This window comes from Atheta coriaria, unplaced genomic scaffold (genome assembly GCF_025399875.1).
Source record: "Atheta coriaria isolate IRGN ID8LTWV9N9 unplaced genomic scaffold, Caltech_Dcor_3.1 hic_scaffold_1_pilon, whole genome shotgun sequence".
Taxonomy (NCBI): Eukaryota; Metazoa; Arthropoda; class Insecta; order Coleoptera; family Staphylinidae; genus Dalotia; species Dalotia coriaria.
In genome coordinates this window covers 807,628-828,929 of record NW_027045443.1, presented here as the reverse complement: position 1 = coordinate 828,929, position 21,302 = coordinate 807,628, and the positions used below count along the sequence as shown (strand labels likewise).

Genomic DNA, 21,302 nt, shown 5'->3' with positions numbered 1-21,302 from the left:
AAAACTTTTTTATGAGGGTTTTATGCTACTTCCTGCGGGTTTAGAGATTTGGTGAATACAACGCATTTAAATTTGATTGACGAGGAATCGCTATATTATAAATTGCATTGTGCGGTGTTTTCCAAATCAATATTCGGTCGAATTAAATCTATTAATATCGCACATTCTCACATAATCTCATCAGGTGTTAAGACTAAGTAACATAATGATATCACAGATTTACTTAATAGTAAGCGATTGGTAAGACTAGAAAATTTGGCCAACGTACTCAACGAGTTCAAACATTCGGAATGATTCATATATCTGGCGGACTTTCAGGCGCCTAGCCAGTTTCGCACCTTCTCGTACCATCATCTCGGCGGGCCTACGTGCACCAGCAACCATGTGTACAGCTTGTTGTCCTTTCGCTGCATGAGCGTATACTGTAGGTTGGAGAGGCCGTCTGTGTCGTATTTGAGCTTGCCGGACTTCAGTGCCTCATATCTAAAAGATTTGAATAAAAATTGTTATGATTAGCCGTCTATACGTCAAACTAATGCGTCTATAATACCGGTCAGGATTTGCTTTTTCTTTCTTGTGCGCAAGCATTGTGTACTTCGCGATTGTCTTCGGATAGCGTGAAATGTACAGATTATGGTAACGAATACGATTTGACATGTCATCGTCCTCGCCGCCCCAGCCCCAGAACGAATTCGAGAAGCCGTTGAGCAGTCGAAAATGCTTCGTGGTAATCGCACTTACACCACCGAAAATTTCCCTATACGGCAAACTGAAACAAATTTATTTATAAAACAATCCCTTGCGATTAAAAGATGTTGTAACTTACGCATATTCGAATACGTCGACGGCGACGCTCATGTGCCTCGGCATTTCGGGACATGTGTACAAATTCCGTTCGTCCTCCGGCAGCAAATCGACATCGTGAAAGATAAAGCAGTCAAAATTGTCGGTCTTGCTCGCCTCGACGAAACCAACGTTCATGAGCGCAGCTCGATTGAACGGTCCACGTCCATCCTGTTCAACCACGAAGATGGCGTAGTCAATCTGCTGTCGGCGCAGAAACGGATGCATGTGCTGCAGGAAGAGCAGCAAGTGTTCGGCGCGACAGCGAAACGGCACTACAATGGCGACTTTTTTCAACGCGCGGCACGTCACCGGATGACCGTGCCCCCCAGGCTCCAGCCACGAAAATCGGGCTTCTAATTCGAGCACCGACGGCGCGTCGGTTTTTAATACTTTGACGGCATTGCCCAAGTCTGGCGGGTTGTCGGCGCATAGCGGCTGCTCGTTGGTAACATTCCCCAGGCTGGAAATGTTGGTCGGACTTGCCGATGTGCTGGAAGTTAAATTAAACGACGGACTGGACATTTCGTCGTTGATTGCGTTGTGCGACGGCTGCGATACGTTCGTTGCATTCGGTTCCGACTGATTCGGACTGACGAGGGAAGCTGAGATAGGCGGCACTGGCAAAACCGCTGCCGTGTCGTTGCGTTTGCGAAGCAAGCTTTTTAAAAGTAGTGGACTATGAAAAGTATCAATTGTTCTAAAAATCCAAGAAAATTTGTTCAATTATGCCCACAAATGTGGAAACATCTTTTACCTAGTGTTGTTGGTGGTGAAAACAGATTCACCCCACCTCTCCCACTTCTTGTACTCCATGGTGGTGCCAAACAGGTACTCCATTACAATCAGGCCCACAATAAGAAGGAAGAGCGCCTTGTATACGCTGCACCAGCTCGCACCGCGCATCACCGACGCTCTGCCTGCGTGCTGTGCGACTTAAAACCAGCTGCAGCCTGTCATGTTCCCAGCTAACTCCGGAGACCTCCTCCTACAAAATACCAAATCGAATTGAAATCAGCCGATAACCAGAGCACGCCGCACGCCTCATTATTCGTAATTAAGTAGGTGGGCGTACACACGCACTTTGATCCAACAAGGCAATCCAGCTGGTGAATAATTCAGCACCAAATGAACTTTCAGTGGTGCATGATGGTGATTGTGATTGAATGACCTTTCAAGAGGGAGAATTCAGTGTCCAGTGAAAGTCAACATGCATTATTGATTGGGGAACTTTAAGCTTTACCATTAACACGAATTAATTATCCATGATAAACAAATGATTGCTGGTGCAGGAATGCAGGAATGCCATAAACAAATTGCGATCAAATTCGCAAGAGATTGTAACCTAACACATTGCGCATATGAAAGAAATTTTCGACAAAACATACCTGGACGATTATTCTCGCTGCAATATGTTCGCAGGTTGTTATTGCGAGCACCGCTGACCGCCCCAGCGGCGATGTTGTGCCACTGTCGCCGACAAGTGGTGTAAATCGTGCGAGTATCAGTCAATATGTTTGCTGTTTGGAATTGATTGCGATGAGGCTGGCGGCTATGCGTGTGTGAGTGGGTGAGAGTCGTTCGTGTGTCGTTTACACAGATTCGCACGTGCAAGTGCGCCCAGTGTTACAAGGAGGTGTGGCCTTCGCAAGATTACTTTCATATCAAACTCTCGCCTGTAACACAATTGATCAAAGTATTAATAATACGTACATCTTAAACACACATTACTAAACCATTCAAAATTTGATCGGAATACATTTACGTGTGGGAATTTCACGATTTGTTCAAATAGTGTATGTTGGGTTGCCGCGCTTACTGTCAGTAGCCAAGGTGCGCAAATGTGGCGCTTCAGTCAGCTTGTGTTGTCATCCTCCGCGGAGCTTTCTTTCTCTACGTGACTGTCGAGCGCGCCACACGAACGATAAAATGGTGAGCAAATCTTGGAATATCTTCACCATCGACCAAAACTACCGAAATCCAATCGCTAATTACAGTGACAATATACCTAATACGTCCGTCCCGTGTGATATTTTCGATCACTTCGGTCCTCCCGCGGTTTTTGTGTGAAAATGTTTACGTTCGCGATTGGAGGTTATCCGAAGTGTTTGAAACAATTTGGACTACAATATATTAAAGTTGTGTGTTGTGTTTGTTCTTCTAGGCGAAACGCACCAAGAAGGTTGGAATCACCGGCAAATATGGTACCCGTTACGGTGCCTCCCTGCGTAAAATGGTTAAGAAGATGGAAATCACACAGCACAGCAAATACAGTTGCAGTTTCTGTGGCAAGGTAAATATAAAACAAATACGACTCACCTAATTTATCATAGTAGATAGATGTATCACTAATTTGTTTGTCATTTTAGGATGCGATGAAGCGTTCGGTGGTCGGTATCTGGGCTTGCAAAGGTGTAAACGCGTGGTCGCTGGCGGCGCATGGGTCTACTCTACAACCGCCGCTGCGTCAGTTCGTTCCAATGTGCGCCGTCTCAAGGATATGAAGGAGCAGTAGATTAAATTGTACCAACTGATAATTCACAATAAGTTAAACCTTTGAAAAAAACTACTAAGGTGTGTTATTTCATTCCTCAGTGCTGATTTGTGAATGGTTTTCATGATTTGACAACTTTTGAACAAAACAATTAATGCATGCATGATTTCAATGTAATCTCAACAAAAGTCACTAAGAATTCAGTATTTTCAACTCTGTTCACTCTGAAAGCACTTCCACGTACCTTATTTTCAGATCAGTTTTTGTTTTACTGCGCTCAACAGAAGAGAATATGGCGTGTATTAGAATTTTATCAGACAAGTAGCGCCATCTGTTCGTGTCTGTTACAACATGTAAAGACCTGTCACAGATGCCGCGCTAGTCGTGTTCAAATCATAATCTGTACGCGCCTCATTTGTCAAACTTATCTATCACCCGATTCTCGAGCGCAGCGCAAAAACAAAATAAAAAGAGAACAAGTTTATTACTTCTCTTAGATTAATTCTGATGCTGAGATCACAAACAAATATATATATAATAATATATACTATTAATAATAATCGAAAACACTTACGAATACAGAACGTACATTATTAACTCCGTAATAGCGTAATACATAAATAATAATAAAAGTGAGTAAACCTTATTAAATAATAATGATAACAATAAAAATAGAAATATGGGCACTTGTCGTCAAAATGTGTTTCACCACGTTATATCTTTGAATTCGTTTTTATTTGCATCAATTGTTTGCGTAGTTTTTCTTTTCTTGTTTTGTATAATAATAGTAATAATACGACCAGCGTTTATTTTTCATCATGTCTTCCACTTTGTTTTTTTGTTTCTGTAGTAAAATCGAACCTGAGTTGTGTTTTGGATTTTAAAATTTTAAAAGCTGCGTTTTTTTTGTTGTTGTGTTGTTCGAACGTTAAAAGTTTCCAAATAAGGACTGACTTTGAGTCTAACATTCCTTCACTTATCATCACTATCGCTCGCGCTCTTTGTCTTCTTCCTATCTACATGTCGTTTATATATATATATATTTATATATATGTATATCTATCTCTATGTTTATATATTATTTGTACTTCTTTGTTTTCCCTCCTCATTCGTATTTTTAAAATTTCAAAGAATATCAACAATAACTTTTTGTGTGACAATTTCGTCGCCGCGAAAAGGGCAAAAGAAAAGCGTCAGCGCACCGCGGGCGTCGTCGCCCTTATAAACACGCGACAAGAAGCAGAGTTCCGTAAATAAACCATGGCGAGTGACACCGTCGTAAATAAGAGGCGCCTCGTAAACCGATCGTCGCGCGCGCGCATGTTTCGTGTGTGTGTGTGTGTGATACTCGTTAAAAAACCGTCGAAATGTAAAATTTGATTGCTTTCTCTCGAATTAGTTCGGTGTTTACGTCGTGGTCGCCGCCGCCGGCGCAGCGCTCGCAGACGGGCAGTGTGGGTTCGCATCGTCGCCGCTCGACGTGGACGTCGCTGCATCGCCGCCGCCGCCGCCGTCGTCGTCCTCCTGTATTGCTTCGCTATCGTTCCGCGCCGGCGACGTTATGACACTCTTATAGTCAGTTTGTACTGGTTTCTCGTCGACGGGGCTGGGCTCACAGCGTCCGCCCCCACCCTGCGCTGTGGACTCAAGCGCCTCATCACTACCGGTGGCGGCAGCCGCCTCGGCGTTACATTCGCGCGCGGGCGACCGCCCTCGCCGCCGCTGCAGCGCCTCCACCTGCGCCTCGAGCTGAACAATGCGCTCGTCCCTAGCGGCGCGCTCGTCGAGCAGGCGGCGGAACATGTCGACGATGCGCGTCTTCTCCGGATGCGGGTTGAGCGCTAGCAATTCAAACAGGCGCTCCATTTCAGGGCTGGCGGGGTCATTGTCGGGTGGGCGCGGTGCGTCCACCGCTGCGGCTTTCGGCGCCTCCGTGCCCTCGGACGCCGTATCCTCCGTGTCGGTGGTGGACAAATCAATCTCGGAGTATTTGCGTTCGGCAGGCGTGCTGGGAGTGGTGGGCACGGTGGTGGAATCCGGTGATTTCTGCACCTCCTCCAGCTTCCGGCGCTGCTGCTCCTGCATGTGATGATGTATAAGACGCTGTTTCTTCGGCGTGGGCGGCAGCGGTGGGTCATCGGCGGGAATTCGCGCCAGGTCCGCATTACTCTTGACGATCGCCTGCCGCAGCTTGGCCTCCTTCGCCGACTGATGGCCCACGCCCAGCGGTAATGCGTTCGGCGGTCGGGCGTACGGGAACGACAGATGGAACTGCTGGAAGACGTACGGGTGGTCCATCGGCGGGAGATACGGCTGCGTCATGAGCATGTATTCCTCGCCGGAGAGTTTCGCTTTCTTGGAGGCAAACAGCGGCGAGGGGGTGTCGCGTTTGATCGGCGGCGGAGGTGACGGCGGTGGTCGTGGCGGTGGCGACGTCTTGGATACTTGATGCAGCTGAAAACATTTACCCTCGCATTATATCTCGACATGCTACACGCGTGCAAAACGCGGCCAAATCTTACGCATGCTAAGCAAAAGCAGTAGAAAAAAAAACGGGATGAAAAGGGAGTCGCAAGGGGAAGAGACAAAGGACGCGCACAAAGCGCCGCGAATTGAATGGTCGATTCAACCGGGCACACGTGTTCGCGACGCATTCAAGTCGAGCGCCGAGCGCACAAAGCAATCCCAGCGCGGCGCACAAAGGCGAAAAAGCGAAATTAGAATGAGGCGCTGGGCGACGAATAAAACAAAGCGCACAATCCGAAGGATACGCCGATGCGGAACAAAAGAGCGCGCGCGGCGCTCTTTTTGAGTTGTGTGCACGCATGGATATTGCGCCGTGCGTTTGCCCTCGTTTCCTCATCGCGAGACCGAGGCTGCGGCGGCGGCGGTGGGCGCGACGCGGGGTGAGGCGACCGGGGGTTGTGTCTGCGTCTGGTGGCGCGACTAGCCGAAGCGGGCAAACCACCACCACCACCACCATCGCGGCGCGGATCCGTCTCGGCTGTATCGACCTGCCGCCCACGCGCCGAGCGGCGCCGCCGACGCGTACCGGATTGATGGGGCAATGTGGCGAGGCGGCGGCGGCGGCGGTGGTGAGGAGGGCGACGCGTCGCCCCAGTCTGGGGTCTGGACGTCCGATATCGATCGCGGCGGCACGGCGCGCCGGCGGTGACGGGCGTCGCGACGGCGGCGAGGCTCACGCCGTATCAAGGACTCTAGGTCACACTGGCCGACCGCAAAGCGCCATAATTCGCGAGTTTATTGCAAGCGACGCTGCTTTTCATTTGTACGCGCCGTAAACATATCAGCGATCAACAAGTAAACACACACAAGCAACGGCGTGTAGTAAAAACTCAACTCGCATCATGCAACAACATCTGCGCACGTGCACTAGCGCAAAGAGATCCCGGCGAGCGGCGCGAGCGCATTAGTAAGCCAAGTCGCAAGGTTGCATGCCGGCGCTGCATGCATGTTGTAAGTACGCGGCTCGCGGCGTTCGGCGAGTGCGAGCGACGGGCGCACTCCGAAGGCAAAGGAAGAAAGTTCAATAGCCGCGCGGGTCGCGGCGAATCGCGCGTAGGTACGACGCAACAAAACCGAACGTAACACACGCCGCGAAGGCTACGCAACGCGCTCCCCGCGCGCACGCCATCGTCGCCAGACCATTGGACAGACGGAGTGCGCCGCAACAGACACCGCGGTGGTACGTACGTACGTACGCCACAGACAGGTTGAATTCGTTCGAACACGGAGCGCGCACAAATATGTTACTTCTTCACGAGCAGGCCTAGTCTCGGCGTTGTCTAGTTCTCCACAACTCGCACTTATTTCCTTTGTGTGTGCGATTCGCAGCGCGTAAACATTTTCCACAGCGCGCGGAGCGGTGCGCAATTATAAACATGAGCACAACTCGAAACTCGAAAGAAAGGAGTTCATTGATTGATACTGCGTGCGCGCGATGCGTGTCGCAATATCAACATTATTGCCCGCTATCATGCACTTTGAACCGTATTTTCATACACACGCTGGGGTTTTTAACTTTTACGCGTTATAACCAACAAACAAAAACGTAAATTGTGCGTGCTTCATTAAAGGCCCGGGCACGTTTTTGGTCGTATTATGAAAATAATCACAGCCAACCAACTCAAATTACCAACGAAAACATGCTCATATAATTGAACGTGCATTATTGTCACAGTTTACAACATTTTACGGTTTACGACCGCATTAAAGTGCAATAACGAGCGAAATTCAATAGGCGCACATGCATGACGTTGAGATAAGGCGCCAAAATAACAAACAAAATGTTGATGGCTCGTGCGGCTTGTTATGTCTATTGCAAAGGCTTCGGCGCTCCGGAAAAGTAATCGAAATGGAATGCGAAAACAAAGTAACAAGCAGCAGCAGCGATGGCGGGGGGGGAGGGTAAAACGAAAACAAACCACTCACCAGTTTGCGTTTCAGCGGCATATTCCACTCCTTGGCGGGTGGTATCACTGCGTTACCATTGACTTCCTTCTTAATCTCGGCCTTCTCCTCCTCGTAGGCGGCGAACGGCGCGACCCCTTCGTATCGATCGCGCATCAGGTCCAGCACACGATCGGCGTCGGCTTCGTCAGCCAGCGGGCGAGCACAGCACTCCTCCGCATCAGCGAGCGGCAGCAGATAATGCCGCCACTTGGCGCTGTCGAAGCCCCAGTGCACCGTGTGGCTTTCGCCGCGTGCGTGCTGCCAGTGCACGTGCTTGACGAACTGCTGCGGACTGTGCCAGCCCTTGCACTCCACGCACTCGATGCACTTGGCCTGCTTGGCGTCGTAGAGCGCCTCGTGCAGCACGCCGACGGCGCGACCGAAGCACTCGTGCCGCACGCGGAAGACACGGCCGCCGGCACGCGGCGTTGGCCGCACGCGCGCCCCATTGCACCGATCGCCGCCGTCTTCGGTCTTGACCGCTGCCGGCGCGCTTTTTGCAACCGGGTGGTGTGCGTCGACATTATTCTCCGTATACGAAGCATCTGTAAATTGAAAATTAACAATTTTTAGATAGTTTTGTAGGGAAAATTGAGGTTTACGTACGTGTTGTGGGTTCTTTTTTGATTTTCGTCGAGGTGGACTTGGCGCGCGCGTACAGCAACGCGCTGCATAACCGTTCCGCGTCGCTTTTGGTGATGAGGCCGCAGGAAAACGCTGAGGAGGGCAAAATAGCCTGACCCTTCAGCACGTTGAGCTGCTCCGGCGTGCAGCGCGAGCAGTAGATGAGCAGGTTGTCGCACTGATTGTTAATCTGCGCGAGCGTGAAATCGCCGAGAACGGACTGCAGCACCTGCGGTAAACAGAGGCGCTTCTCGCCGCCGACGGAGAAGCACGAGATCGACACGTCTTCGAGCGGCGTGAAGGAGAGGTCCGAGGAGGAGGTGTCGGACGTGGTGAGGATCGGCAGTTGTTGCACGGGCAGCGGCGGCACGTAGGCAGCGGGCGCGCTGCTGCCCGCCGCCGTCGTCGGCGAACATGCGTCCTCCTCGTAGGGGGCGGCCGCCGCCGCCGCGGCGACTCCACTCAGCGGCGGATGCAAGTGGTGCGCCGGCCCGTGCAGACTCTTCACGGCGCTGTGCTGGTAGTCCTTGAGGACGGTCTTCAGATGCGGCGTGACCATCATCATGTGGCGGTGGTGGGTGTCCGGCGCGGGCGGCTAGAGGGGCATCTTCGCGTTGGCGTCGCTCTCAGCACTCCTCCGCGCGCGTACCGCACATCTCGCTGGTGGTGCTCCACACACAACTGCGTGCACTTGACTCGCGGCGCGCGGCAGCGCAGCGCTGGGCGCTTGTTGTGTGTTGTGTCTATGCGTCGGTATTGTTTGTCTACGGACGGTGCGCGCGTGTATGCGTGCCGTCTAGACTGGCTGTGGCTGTTGGTCGTCTCGCCGCTGAACGCCGCCGCGTCGAACGTGTTTCGCGTCGCCGCTCGCACGGCGCATGCTCGCGGACATACCGGACGAGTTCACGACTACGCTTGCCGACTATCTGCCGACTCGGGATAGCCGACGTCGCACGCACACACGCCGGCGCCGCCTTTGTCCGTGCGCTCACCGACGTGCCGCCAGCACGCACACGCGCGCGCCGACTACACAGAAGATGAAAATACACTCCGGCCAAAAATAGCGAGCGCGCTCGTGGTTCGTGGATTCCGCGCCCGATCGTTTTCACATTTTATTATGAAACACGCGCGGCCCGCACTGGCGCTGGGCATGGGCGAGAGTAACACTCCGGTGTGCACAGCACTGATAATTCGCATCCACCACACAATTCATGCACTGCACGCGCGGCAAGGGAGCCGCCGATGCGTCGCGGTCGGTTCTCGTCTCGATTAGCGTCGCACTCTTCGCGTTGTCGTCCCTCTGTCGTCCGTGCACTACTATACTCTCTCGTCCGGCGCGTTTCGCTGCTGCGGCTGCTGTGTGCGGTGTGAGCTGTGTGCAGCCTTCGTCGCTTCGCTGCTTTCGTGTGCGCTCGGCGTGTTTTGTCGGCTCGGACGGACGCTGAGCGGCGGTGTGCGGTGTTGAGCGCGAAGCGCGACGCGTCGGGCACCGACGGACCGGCCGACCTTCTACGCTCTCGCTGCCCTCTCTCGCCCCGCGCCGTTCTAGTCCAATCGCAGTCAAAATAACTCTCGGCCTCGACCGTCCGCGACTCAGCCCGGGTCGTCCGCGCCTACGATACTACTATCGACCTCTATGAACCACCGCGGGAACCACGCGAACACCTCACACAGCTTACTCTTCAACACATGTCATTAATAAACATAAAATACACAAATAAATCATTCTTCATTGAATTTTTTAACAAATATTTATAAGGACATTAAACTACACATCCAATTCTGCTCTTATTCTCTAGGAACATACACAGACTGCTTATGTCCTCTGTATTTTTCTCTGTACTTCAAACCAGTAACCAAAGTAGAACTTTCTGGGAATGCAGTGATTCCACCAAACTGTGTATCTGTCTCTGGATGCCACCTGACATAATCATACTGCACATGTAAATTCGGAGGCAAATCCATTGTTTTCATCTTATCCAGGGGTGTTTTTGTGCTGGATTCTTGTCCGTAGAAGGAAATCAAGTCACTCACTGCTATAACTTGATGCAGGAGTGAATTGGGCACTGAGAAACTAAACTTTGTGGCTGTCTCAATCAAAATAGCAGCCTTTTTCTCTCCTAGCAGTGTATCATCAGTGTGATTCTGCAAATGCTTGGAGCAGATTTGATGTAAATCTTCCTTGAAACTGGCAGGTGGCGAATAATCTTGTGTGGGGCGTAGGAAACCCTTTGCAGCAATACTTTTCATTGTGTGTTCCACTTTGGGGATTGGCCTTCGGTCCAATCCTCGCTTTTTCTCTGCTTTTGTAGCATAGTTAACCTAAGATTTTTGATTTGGTTATTAAAACACGAGAAATATTAATGTTTATGTTGTTTGTGAATGAAAATGACTTACGCAAGATGTATTTTTGAGCCACAGGGATGGCAACAACCATTTTTCACGTTGTTGTGCGGATAAATTCGTGAAAATTTGCCGGAGTTGAAGATTTGCGGTCATTTTAGCCATGTCGGTAATACAGTGCACTAAAATACAACCTGCAAAGCTATAAATTTATAATAATATTCGTAATTTAAACAAAAAAAACTGTATTATCAATTATATTACGATTATTATAATATTAATATTGATAATGATCAATAATACCTACAATCGCGCGCGTAATATTAACTCTCACTGAATTATTCAAGTAGTTATGCACTTTGAGAGCATATTTTCACAGAGGGCGCTGCCACTGGTTGTCATACACCTAAAAGTTGAATTTTCAAAAGTTTTGATCCAAGTCGTTCGGTTAAAATAAACATCCATCTCGAAAAAATTCTCGCGTTATCGGTCTGGCAAATCTCATCGTCATCATGTCGCATCCGCAAATGCCGGAGAACGACGATGACGACGACTTAATCTTCACGGAGCTTCAAAGCAGCGAGATGGAGGTCCCAGACTTCGAGGAGGCCGAGCCCGAAGTGGAAGAAATGGAGGAAGAAATGGACGAGGAAGAAGAGGAAGAGGAAGCCGAACCACTCAGTGCCTTCGATGAGGGTAACTATGTAGCACTCGTAGATCTCAACGACTTCCTCGGGAGCGATCCCGTCGACATACCCGCGGCCGAGTTGTTACTCAGCCAGCCCTTACAGAGGAATCAATCGTTTTTCAACCTGCACCCGAGCGTGCCGCGTACATTCGACCCGGCATTCAACGAAGGCGCATCCTTGGTGGAACTGCCTTCAGGGAGCAATGAAGACAGCGTTGCATCGGAGGTATTAGACGAGCGTTTCCTCCTCAAACCAAAACGTGGAAATCCACGTCTGGCAGAAGCCCAAAACGCTGCAGGTCCCACAGGTCCCACAGAGATTGACATGGCGACCATGGCGGAGGAGCTGAAGAAACTAGAGAACTTCCAACTGCCCGGGCTGCTCAAGGACGAGATGGAGAAGGAGGTAGTCACTCCGAATGAAGAAAAAAGCGAGGTTTGCAAGGGATCTGATGCTGTCCACCTTCGCTTCCTTGAAGAAGAAGTAATCCTCCTTCAAAATTTAACATATTTATTTGGAAAAAACATTTTTGATAGATTTAAACTTGTAAATTTAAAACGCAAATTATCTTAATTAAAATAAACCATGTAAAAATCACGCGCTTTCCAGCTGTATGTTTACCGCGTGTGACATAGCGGTGAAAAAGATTGGAAAGTCTCTCTCGCGGCGTCGAAAAAAGCGTGTTTTCTTCTTGTGTGGAGGGAGGAGGCTCCGCGGAAGCGAAGACGCGAAGAAGCGCGCGAGCGCTCGCATTCGCCACGCGAAACTCGCGAGCTTAAGACGCGCGATACACACACAGCTCTTCACCTCGACGCGCGCGTGCTCACCTGTGCCGCTCTTCATCAGCAGGCTGCACGAGAGCGCGGTTTACCGTTGGGCTGCATTATTCGTTGCAGTACAGTTCGACAGCGCAAACTTTGACCGCGAAAAGCTCGATGTGCGAACGTGTCATTGGATTACTCCTCATTGCCGCAACGAGCTTCTGAACACAAAACAGGTGAGTGCCGTTTCGCAACGCCTCGTCTAATTGCCATTCGTGCGGTGTAAGGTCACCGGTTCGCAGGAAATCGTCAATTGTCGAGCATGGCGCGTTATGTTTTTGTGTGCAATATCCAGCGCGCTGACACACTTTTTTGTTTAAATTTCGTTTTATTTAATTTACGCTTGCCGAATGTTGTTTTTAACACGTTTTATGTGTGTGTGTGTGTGTGTGTGGCGGCTGGAAAGCGTTGCACTGCACGTTTGGCAAAAGCAAAGCAAATCAAAGAGACAAATATTAAAAGGCAATAAAATAATAGCGCATATAATAAAACAGACAGACGATGAATGCGAGAAGATCCGAGGAGAAATTGAGGTTGCGCCGGCCATAGAGCAACACTTTCATTCTTGCGTTCTTTCTTTTGCGCGGTTTTCTCTTCGCTTGTGTTTGCATCCGAATCGCAGCTTTATTCAGCGTCTCCATTGTAGCACACATAATACGCCGATACTCATCGAAATATTAATAAAATAACTTTCAAATATACCCGAGAGTAAAATCTGCATCATCGTCGTCGCAATCGCGAAGTGGACGCGATGTTCGCGTAAGCGGTGCAAATCTACACATCGCCGTTGTCGTCGGTGGGTAATTGCGTTAATTGTTGTTTGGCCGAGTGTGCACAACACACATCTGGCGTAATTAAATTTCTAATTTCTTTCGCGCAGTTCCAATTAAACTTGGAGTTAATCGTTAATTGTTCTCTTACCGATTACCGGGTGCGATGAATTTCTCTCGTTAGTATTCGCGCCGCACGATCGGGAATTTCTCGTGATTTATTATTGAAAAGCATCGCGGATCATCACGACAATAATCCACATACACTCAAAGGAAAAATTCATGCATGAAATTCTCTCTGAAGTCAAAAAATCACGTTCAAAGTAATTCAGAACGTCACACAGAAAATCGAAAAATAAAAATGTAAAAATGCACTCTATGAGTTGATGATGCGCAGCACAAGTTATTCATTTTAATTAGCGCTAAACGAGTGTCACGTCTTATTGTCTGGATCCGTCGATGAGCGGAAAAACGAGATTTGATTAATTTCACCGCCCGCGGCGGCGCGCAATCTAGGCTGTTTTCACATTTCTCCATTGCGACACGCGCGTTTTCACGTTTTCTCCGCGCGCCGGGTCAGTCTGCGTGCTCCTCGCTGACCACATGACGCTGTTATCCTGCTGTTCGCGCGCCGCCGCCGGCAGGTTCATCAACATGCGCGAGCGTCTCGTCCGCTGAACGTGACCCAGTTTCGCGTTTCGGCGCTTTTAATCGCGCATTTGATTTTTTAGAATTCATAATTGCGCTCGCACAATTAAATACAGACCGAATCTGGACGCGAGAGTAGCCAACGTGAAACGAAAAAAAAAGTTTCTACTTAATTGCTGTCAAAATGCATGTTTACGGAAATTCATTTAACAAGTCGTTAAAAGTTTTCAAGTAGCGTACGTGTGTACGTTGTAACTGAACATCACAAATCGAACGCGTTGGTACATTTAAATCGGCATATTTTCCGTTTCCCATGAAATTCGATTTATCGAGGCTAGACAGTTAGAAACAGACAAAAGTCGAATTACACGCACAATCATTGCCTTCTTCTTTCGCCACATACTACCAGCTAGTATTAAAATGCAATAATAATTTCGTATTTGTCGATATTGGTAAGTCAGATGGTTAGATGGTTAAATTGAAGCACAAGGAGAATTTTTATTGAGTCGCTACACCTGTCCAGGAATTACGAAGGTGTTTGCGCATTGTTTTTTCGGCATTCATACGGTATTCCACGCACTGTACCATGAGAAAAACCGGGTATGACCTCGTACTGTTTATAAAACGATTTGCAAAACTCTCCATGACATGATGTTGTCAATTAACGAACACTTTTGAGTGCGTTTTGAAGAATAGCAGTAAATTTATACAAACAAAAAAGAAAATAGAGTACTAAGTCACGTAATAAACCCTAAAATTGTTTTTTTTATAACAAAAAAACTAATTTTCCTATCAATCTACTCAAAAAATTATCATAAACAGTTTTTTTGCAAGTGGAAGCAAGTTAATTACACTGAGAAAACGCAGTTAACCTTTTAGAACAATTCCTTCACACCTAGCGGTTCACAAGATATTCTCCTCCATATAATTGTAAATAAAGCACAACTATACCATTTAAAACCTCGCGGCTGAAAAATAATGCAGGCGGTAATTGAAAATCAGACGTCATATTCATACCGCATTGTCCGCATGCTTCGTGTCCGGCCGAACGCGAATCGACTTCCGGCTATTTCACAACCGGGCGTTCCGGATGACAATCCCATTGTCCACGGCATGCGGCGCGTGATTACACTAAGCGTGCAGGGCCAGTCGCACGCGAGATTCCATCCAATGCGTACCATGCCGAAACAAGAGAAACCCGAATGGTTGAAACAATGGACCATCAGCAAAGGGTGGATGCACAACCGCAGCCACCTACTGCATCTACCACAAAAGATAACAGGAAATACAGGGGAAGAAAATTTCTACGATAGTGATACACTTGATAGTCAAACAGTTGAGAGTATAAATCCGGTTGTTGCTGACCCAAGTGAAGAAAAAGACCTGAAAGTCCTCGGAGATTATCGGCGTAATTTCCCGAAGAATGAAGATCTGTTCGTGGATCTCTTCGCGGAGAGATTGGGTTTTCGCTATGAGGAAAATCTGCTCTATGATGTGTCACAGCCTGAGAGGAATGTAAAAGAAACAAAGTGTGATTTGACCAGGATAGTTGAGTGTTCAGAAGATAGTGATGCGATTTCTCTGTATGAGAACCCCCTGTATGAGACAAATAGATCTCTGCCGAGTTGGCAAGGCAGTTATGAGCAAATAGACGGATATGAACAAGTCTGCCTAGACGACAACGTTGGTTTCTGCCGGTCTTCCATCGATGAAATCCAAAAAACGCGTATTTTTGATTTCGATCGTTTTGACTCTCTACGGGATAAACTACGCCTGGAAAAGCGTGTTATCCGACACATCCGGGTGCGTATCATGCTCTCACTGCGTTGTGACGCTATAAAATTAAAAATGGCCCAACGCCCGTCGAGGAAACGCAAACGCCGCCGTCGTCGACGCTGGAAATGCTTTCGATCCAAGCAGGCGGTGCAACATTGTGATGCTGCGCGTTGTTACTGTGATGGTCGCAGTGATCGCCGCGTGCGATGGATGCACGAGGAGCAGCGGCGCATTGGCAACGGCATCGACGCGCTGAAGATCCAGAACATGAGGTAGCCGCCGCTGAGCAACCACTCCAGAAAACAAATAGGCCTGACAGTTTCGTCATGTGCAGTTGGCTCTCCACATCGTTAAAATAATTTCACGACTTAATGACTTAACAATTAATTATTTAATTGCGCGGCGGTTAATTATCGCGCGTATCGCGCGCCCGCAATTATTCATGCGTCATGCTTCGATTTCTAGCTAGGCGCGCGCGCGCGCAGGCAGACGTTCACCCATTAATCTTATTAGACCTTAACAATTTACAGTAACAATGTTGTGTGTGGTTTTTGTTGTTGCAGATTCGGCCGATTGCACGTGCTGCGCTGGCTCGTTTGGGAGGCGTCCGTGCGACAGCATCGCCAGAGAATGCCGGCGTTGGAGCGGCAGCATAGCGCCGCTAGCACCGCCGACGGCAGCCACGTGAGCGCCGGAGGCGGCGGGAATACCACGCTAGCGTTGCACTACGCCGCCGCCCGGGGGTGTCTGGACTGCGTGCGATTGCTGGTGGACTCATCCACCTCCGTCGACCTGCGTTATTCAATGTAAGCAGCAACTGCGATGTGCTTTTTTTCTGATAATTCGAGCACGAAAACAACGCGAAATTAGAAACCAAGAACGTAATTATGACGCGCGCTGATTCATGGCCCGAAGAAAGCATCGACGGCATTGCATCGGCGATGGTAATTAATTAATTAGCGCGAATATGATTACCGAAAAAAAACCGAAAAAATATAATAATAACGCACAAATTCGTGTCGTCCGCGTGAGCACGCGCCACTTTTTCGGGTGAAATTTACTTTCTTCTTTGGCGCATTCATCGTGTGCCCCTCCGGCGCGATTTTGTTATTATTCGCGCTCGACAATCGAACGATTACGAGCAGCGCACCGCCGTGGCCGAGGAGCAGTCGCAGTGCGCGCAGCGGTTCAAGCAACTTGAGGCGCTGGCCGAACTCCTCGACCGTGTCCGTACCGTAATAATGTAGAAAAGAGCCGTACGGAACTCGACAAAGAAGTGGATGGACGCTGCTCGCGATTCAGTCATTCTTGCGCATTCGGCGGCATAACGGCGCCGCCGGCGGATCAATTAGCGCAGTGAAACCGAAAAGTGCATCGATTCATCCCAAAACAAATCATAAACAAAACAAATTGAGTGGATTATCGAATGGATTCGCGTTGTGCGCGTCGAGTAGTGACCCTGCTTGGGTGCCCAGCGCCGCTGATAACATGATTTGCAGGACGAGCGTGCGCAACTCGTCGTCGTCGTCGTCGATGAACGGTAACATGGCAACAACGAATCGCAAGAATCGCATCACGCGTATAAGGTATTTAAACTATTTAATCCGTCAATTGCAGTTGACGGGTCAAGTTGTGCTTTTGAATTCGCGACCCGCGAGCCAACAGCAGCAGCCGTCGCTGTGGTTGGTACAAAGCGTTCCATTCCAAAGAGAAAGAATTAAAAAGCGCGCGCCGCAGAGAATTAAGTGTGCACTAGTTACGGCGTCAGCTGGCCGTATCCGTGCGGCTACCAGCGGCGATGGCGTTCTCGCTCGCGCTAATCGCGTTTCTCTTCATAATGCTAGATATTACAGCTCGAAGAACTCGTTCGGCATGCTTCCTTCCTTCATTTCCTTCCTTTCTAAACCGATTTGCGCTAACGCCGAGCTGATTTTGCAGCGCCAACACGCAAATGGACAACGACGTGACGCCCGTCTATCTGGCGGCGCAAGAAGGGCACCTGGAGGTGCTCAAGTTCCTCGTGCTGGAGGCCGGCGGCAGCTTGTACGTGCGCGCCAAGGACGGCATGGCGCCTATTCATGCCGCCAGCCAGATGGGCTGCTTGAACTGCGTCAAGTGGATGATACAAGTGAGTGCACTGACCACCTCCTTCTACAACCTTCTATCTCCTATATCCGCTAATATGCGACTTACCTTTTGAAGGATCAAGGTGTCGATCCAAATCTACGCGATGGAGATGGTGCGACCCCGCTGCACTTCGCTGCATCCAGGGGACACCTCGAGACTGTTCGATGGTTGCTCAAACATGGCGCGCGTTTGTCTTTGGATAAGTACGGTAAGAGTCCGATCAATGACGCAGCTGAGAACCAGCAGGTGGAGTGTTTGAATGTGCTGGTCCAACATGGTACCACGCCGGATTATAAGGACGCCAATGGTAATGGCGATAAGAAATACGCGTCTTGCTCATGTGCTAGGAACTCATCCAAAAGGGTAAGTCTCCAGCCCCCTGTTTACCTTCAATAGTTCTTCAAATTTCAATCAAAAAATGAATCAATTTCAGTCAAATTTTGATTGCTCAACTTGCAAACGGCACCAGGCCGAGCCGTTCTACCTGCACCCGCCACTAGCTCGCGCAGCCGCAGGGGTAGAAACCCCGCACGCACCACAAGATGGTCTTTACATCAACCCAATGGGTGTCGCCGCATCAGCACACCATCATAGACATGCGTCTGCTGGTAGTGACTGTGGTAGTGCCAGCTCCACATGCAGCAGCACTAATGGAGGGAGTGGAGGTGGGGAGTCTTTTTATTTGCATAACCCACAAGAGGTGATCTATAACCGCGTTAAGGACCTGTTCCCGAACAACGCGTCTCTCTCCGCCCTTACGGGTAAGTCCCAAATTTCCTCAGGAACCATGCTTGAAGATGTGTTGTTTCAGTGAAAGTCGAAGTGCACTCCAGCAGCAGCGGAGCCGGGTCGGACGAGAACACATCCTCGGCGGCGTCCTCCAGCTCGGAGGGAGGTGGTGCCGCCTCCGGTGATGATCATGATCATGACTACGAAGATATCTATATGGTGCGTGATGAACACGCTAATGCACATGCCGCCCCCAGTGGGGGGCGCAAAGAATAAACATGCGAAGGCGGCGAATCGGTCACGGTCCAGGGATAGTGGATCACACAGCCGTAGTGGATCGGCAAGTTCCGGCGCCTCCACCTCCGCGAGTGGATGTAATGTTATCGTTAAACTTACAACCACCAACAGCGCTTCGCCGGCGTCCACGCTCAGCGATAATGATTACAGCCGGCATAAACCGCTGGGGAAGGCGGCTAGTATGCCGCCCCCACCGCCGCCCTTACCCAGTGGCGGGGATCGTAACACCCGCGCACGTCCCACGAATACTACCGAAGAAAAAAGAAACGCTGAAGAAAATTCCGGCGAAGATGAACAGCGTGGTACTGATGAAGTTGAAATTTTAGAGGAACCCTCTGTGCGTCCGTCGGATGTCGTCAAAGGAATGTGTCGCAGCATGTCCGCGCTGAGTAAGTATTACAAGCACCAATCTAACTGCAAACGTCATGCATGCATCTGGTTACACAATGCGACACTGCACGAATAAATTGACCTAGAAATGCACGAGGCCCGCGAAGAGAAAGGCTACGCACTCGCAGAGTTAATTAAAAACAATTAACATTATTCATTCATTAAGCGTTGATATATTTTCAAATCCATTTCGCGATCCGCATGCAAATGCGGCGCGATGCAACTAGAGCGTTTCGCGCGCTCTTCTCTCCCGATCGCAATTAAATTTAATTGAAGCATACGGTTAGTCGAAGATCGCCACTCGCGCCTAACGCATCGCCTTTTCATTTCACTTCGCAGGCGCGAAACGCCTCAACTCCTCCTGCTCGGATCTGACAATCATTTCGCTGGATTCATCATCGGCGTCACCGAGCGACGCCAGCAAACTGTCACAGCCGACGCTGGCGGGGAAGACCCGAGTGCTTCCATTCGTCCCACCATCTTTCCCGCAATCGGCGGGTGCTTCCGCCACCAATCATCTTATCAAACCTTCGGAATATTTAAAAAGTATCGGAAAATGCGATGGGGTTGAGTTGTTAGCCGCCGCTCAACAACCGGTGGCTACATCCCCACCTCCACCGCTACCACCGCCACTGCCGGAGTCACAGCCGCCTCCATTACCACCCCCGAACAGGAACGTGCCCGGCGCTGAGGAAATCACTCAAGCAAAGAAGAAACAACAACCGCTGTCGGCAATCAGCATCCACGATATCAACTCAGTGCAGTTGCGTCGGATTGACAACAAGATGGCGGCCGGGAAAACTTTCTCCGCCCCCGTGCGCAGTATGAGTCTGCAGAGCTTGACGACGGATTTCGTCGCGCAGAAAACCGACCTCATTGCCGAGCTGAAGATGAGCAAGGACATCACCGGTATCAAGAAGATGAAGATCGAGCGCGCCAAGGTGGAAGAGAAGCACGAGAAGGAGATGTACACGGAGATTTCCAAACAGTACAGCACGACGAACTTTGTCGAAAAGGTATCCGGACGCAAACAACATCCTAGCGTAGGCCTGGCTAGCGAGGCAGACATCTCATTGCCGTCAAACAATTTCTTACAGATTCCCGACAAGGACAACACCGGCAACGCGATACCCGCCTGGAAGAGGCAGATGCTCGCGAAGAAGGCAGCGGAGCGCGCGCGCAAAGAGCTCGAGGAACAATTACAGCGAGAAGCTGAAGAAAAACGTCTATCGGCCATTCCGCAATGGAAGCGCCAGCTTATGGCCAAGAAGGAGGAAGCGGAAAGCAAAATTAGGTAATTTCCCATAAAAAAGCAGCCATTTTCGCCATTTTGAATTTTTTTTCATGAAACTTATTAAGGCACACACTCTACACACCCAAAGTGGAAGATCCCTCCAATAAAGCAACGCTCAAATTGATGCCTGAACCCAACAACAACAATCAGGACGAACCTGATTATCAGGAGGAACAGCCCAGGGAAGAGCCGCAGGTTGATAGGAAACCGCGTGAGGAAGAGGACGAGGAGTCCAATGAAAGCAGCGAGGAGGAGATTGCCATCATTCCATGGCGAGCGCAACTTCGAAAGACCAACAGCAAGCTGAATCTGTTGGATTGATGGCGCGTTTTATTTTGTTTATGGTTTAATTATTGTTATTACATATAGTAAGTCCGATAATTTCTTAGTCATTATCTATATTATCCATGCATTATATGAGTTTTATTTAAGTTTTGTAGCTGAATGAATGTGCTTAAGAGTGGGAGTGGTATTTTATATAAAAAAATCTCTATAAACAGATTGCATCTTGTACCAAACACCAATTGGTGGTGCAGCGTGCATTGGCCGTGTGCAAGTGAGAATCGATTTTTGGCATGCATTACATTCTGTTTAGTTAATCATCCTTCTAACATGTAATAATAATAATATATAAATATATACGTCTTTGTTAATGAATTTCGTCGTTTGAATTTCTCGCAACTGAAAAATTACGCAGCTGAACATGTAGGGAAAAAAAACATGGAGGTTATTGACCTAGAAAACATTTTCAGAAACAAACAAAAGCGCTTTGGGGTTATATACGCACATGGGACAAACATATAATGTTTTAGATAAACCGGACACAGGTTAAATAATAATAAAATGAAGAAATAATACCTGAATATTAACACTACACCTTACAACCTAACTAGCTGCCAACTCATGGATAACTGACGCCTGGCGCAGTGCGTCGATTACAGATTTCAGTTACCATCATCCGGCCATCTAGCGGTCAACGTTCAA

The 21,302-nt window shown here is 49.1% G+C and overlaps 5 protein-coding genes across 5 annotated transcripts; 2 read left to right on the top strand and 3 right to left on the bottom strand.

Annotated features, from left to right (window-relative positions):
• Positions 1–71: 71 nt before the first annotated feature.
• beta4GalNAcTA (beta1,4-N-acetylgalactosaminyltransferase A) lies at positions 72–3,273 on the bottom strand. The gene is made up of 6 exons (XM_065301276.1): positions 3,163–3,273; positions 2,232–2,519; positions 1,601–1,831; positions 827–1,543; positions 551–769; positions 72–483 (listed from the first exon to the last, which is right to left on the bottom strand). Exons 3-6 carry the CDS (start codon positions 1,747–1,749, stop codon positions 351–353), a joined length of 1,218 nt encoding a protein of 405 aa, XP_065157348.1. The 5' UTR covers positions 1,750–1,831; positions 2,232–2,519; positions 3,163–3,273; the 3' UTR covers positions 72–350.
• Positions 2,617–3,550, top strand: RpL37A (ribosomal protein L37A). Its single transcript, XM_065301367.1, is given in 4 exon segments — positions 2,617–2,775; positions 3,008–3,136; positions 3,213–3,249; positions 3,252–3,550. Coding segments are annotated over 4 exon segments (276 nt in total). The 5' UTR covers positions 2,617–2,772; the 3' UTR covers positions 3,359–3,550.
• Positions 3,551–3,802: 252 nt separating this feature from the next.
• On the bottom strand, positions 3,803–9,956 carry Snoo (Sno oncogene). Its single transcript, XM_065301210.1, has 3 exons — positions 8,417–9,956; positions 7,790–8,355; positions 3,803–5,791 (listed from the first exon to the last, which is right to left on the bottom strand). Exons 1-3 carry the CDS (start codon positions 8,997–8,999, stop codon positions 4,745–4,747), a joined length of 2,196 nt encoding a protein of 731 aa, XP_065157282.1. The 5' UTR covers positions 9,000–9,956; the 3' UTR covers positions 3,803–4,744.
• Positions 9,957–10,140: 184 nt separating this feature from the next.
• On the bottom strand, positions 10,141–10,990 carry mRpL50 (mitochondrial ribosomal protein L50). The gene is made up of 2 exons (XM_065301318.1): positions 10,832–10,990; positions 10,141–10,756 (listed from the first exon to the last, which is right to left on the bottom strand). The coding sequence occupies exons 1-2, from the start codon at positions 10,940–10,942 to the stop codon at positions 10,223–10,225; spliced, it is 645 nt and encodes a 214-aa protein (XP_065157390.1). The 5' UTR covers positions 10,943–10,990; the 3' UTR covers positions 10,141–10,222.
• A 6,427-nt stretch (positions 10,991–17,417) lies between these two features.
• On the top strand, positions 17,418–20,975 carry f (espin protein forked). The gene is made up of 8 exons (XM_065301426.1): positions 17,418–17,609; positions 17,684–17,971; positions 18,042–18,369; positions 18,420–18,571; positions 18,609–19,023; positions 19,364–20,040; positions 20,122–20,318; positions 20,384–20,975. The coding sequence occupies exons 1-8, from the start codon at positions 17,433–17,435 to the stop codon at positions 20,637–20,639; spliced, it is 2,490 nt and encodes an 829-aa protein (XP_065157498.1). The 5' UTR covers positions 17,418–17,432; the 3' UTR covers positions 20,640–20,975.
• Positions 20,976–21,302: the final 327 nt, after the last annotated feature.

Coding starts and splice junctions, on each gene's coding strand:
- f (XM_065301426.1), top strand. CDS start 17,433: ATGGACAACGACGTGACGCCCGTCTATCTGGCGGCGCAAGAAGGGCAC. Junction 17,610..17,683: donor GCGTCAAGTGGATGATACAA/GTGAGTGCACTG, acceptor TACCTTTTGAAG/GATCAAGGTGTCGATCCAAA. Junction 18,572..18,608: donor ATATGGTGCGTGATGAACAC/GCTAATGCACAT, acceptor GGGGGCGCAAAG/AATAAACATGCGAAGGCGGC.
- beta4GalNAcTA (XM_065301276.1), bottom strand. CDS start 1,749: ATGCGCGGTGCGAGCTGGTGCAGCGTATACAAGGCGCTCTTCCTTCTT. Junction 770..826: donor GTCGACGTATTCGAATATGC/GTAAGTTACAAC, acceptor AATTTGTTTCAG/TTTGCCGTATAGGGAAATTT. Junction 484..550: donor GAAAAAGCAAATCCTGACCG/GTATTATAGACG, acceptor CAAATCTTTTAG/ATATGAGGCACTGAAGTCCG.
- mRpL50 (XM_065301318.1), bottom strand. CDS start 10,942: ATGGCTAAAATGACCGCAAATCTTCAACTCCGGCAAATTTTCACGAAT. Junction 10,757..10,831: donor GGCTCAAAAATACATCTTGC/GTAAGTCATTTT, acceptor CAAAAATCTTAG/GTTAACTATGCTACAAAAGC.
- Snoo (XM_065301210.1), bottom strand. CDS start 8,999: ATGATGATGGTCACGCCGCATCTGAAGACCGTCCTCAAGGACTACCAG. Junction 8,356..8,416: donor CAAAAAAGAACCCACAACAC/GTACGTAAACCT, acceptor TTCAATTTACAG/ATGCTTCGTATACGGAGAAT. Junction 5,792..7,789: donor TGCCGCTGAAACGCAAACTG/GTGAGTGGTTTG, acceptor AAATGTTTTCAG/CTGCATCAAGTATCCAAGAC.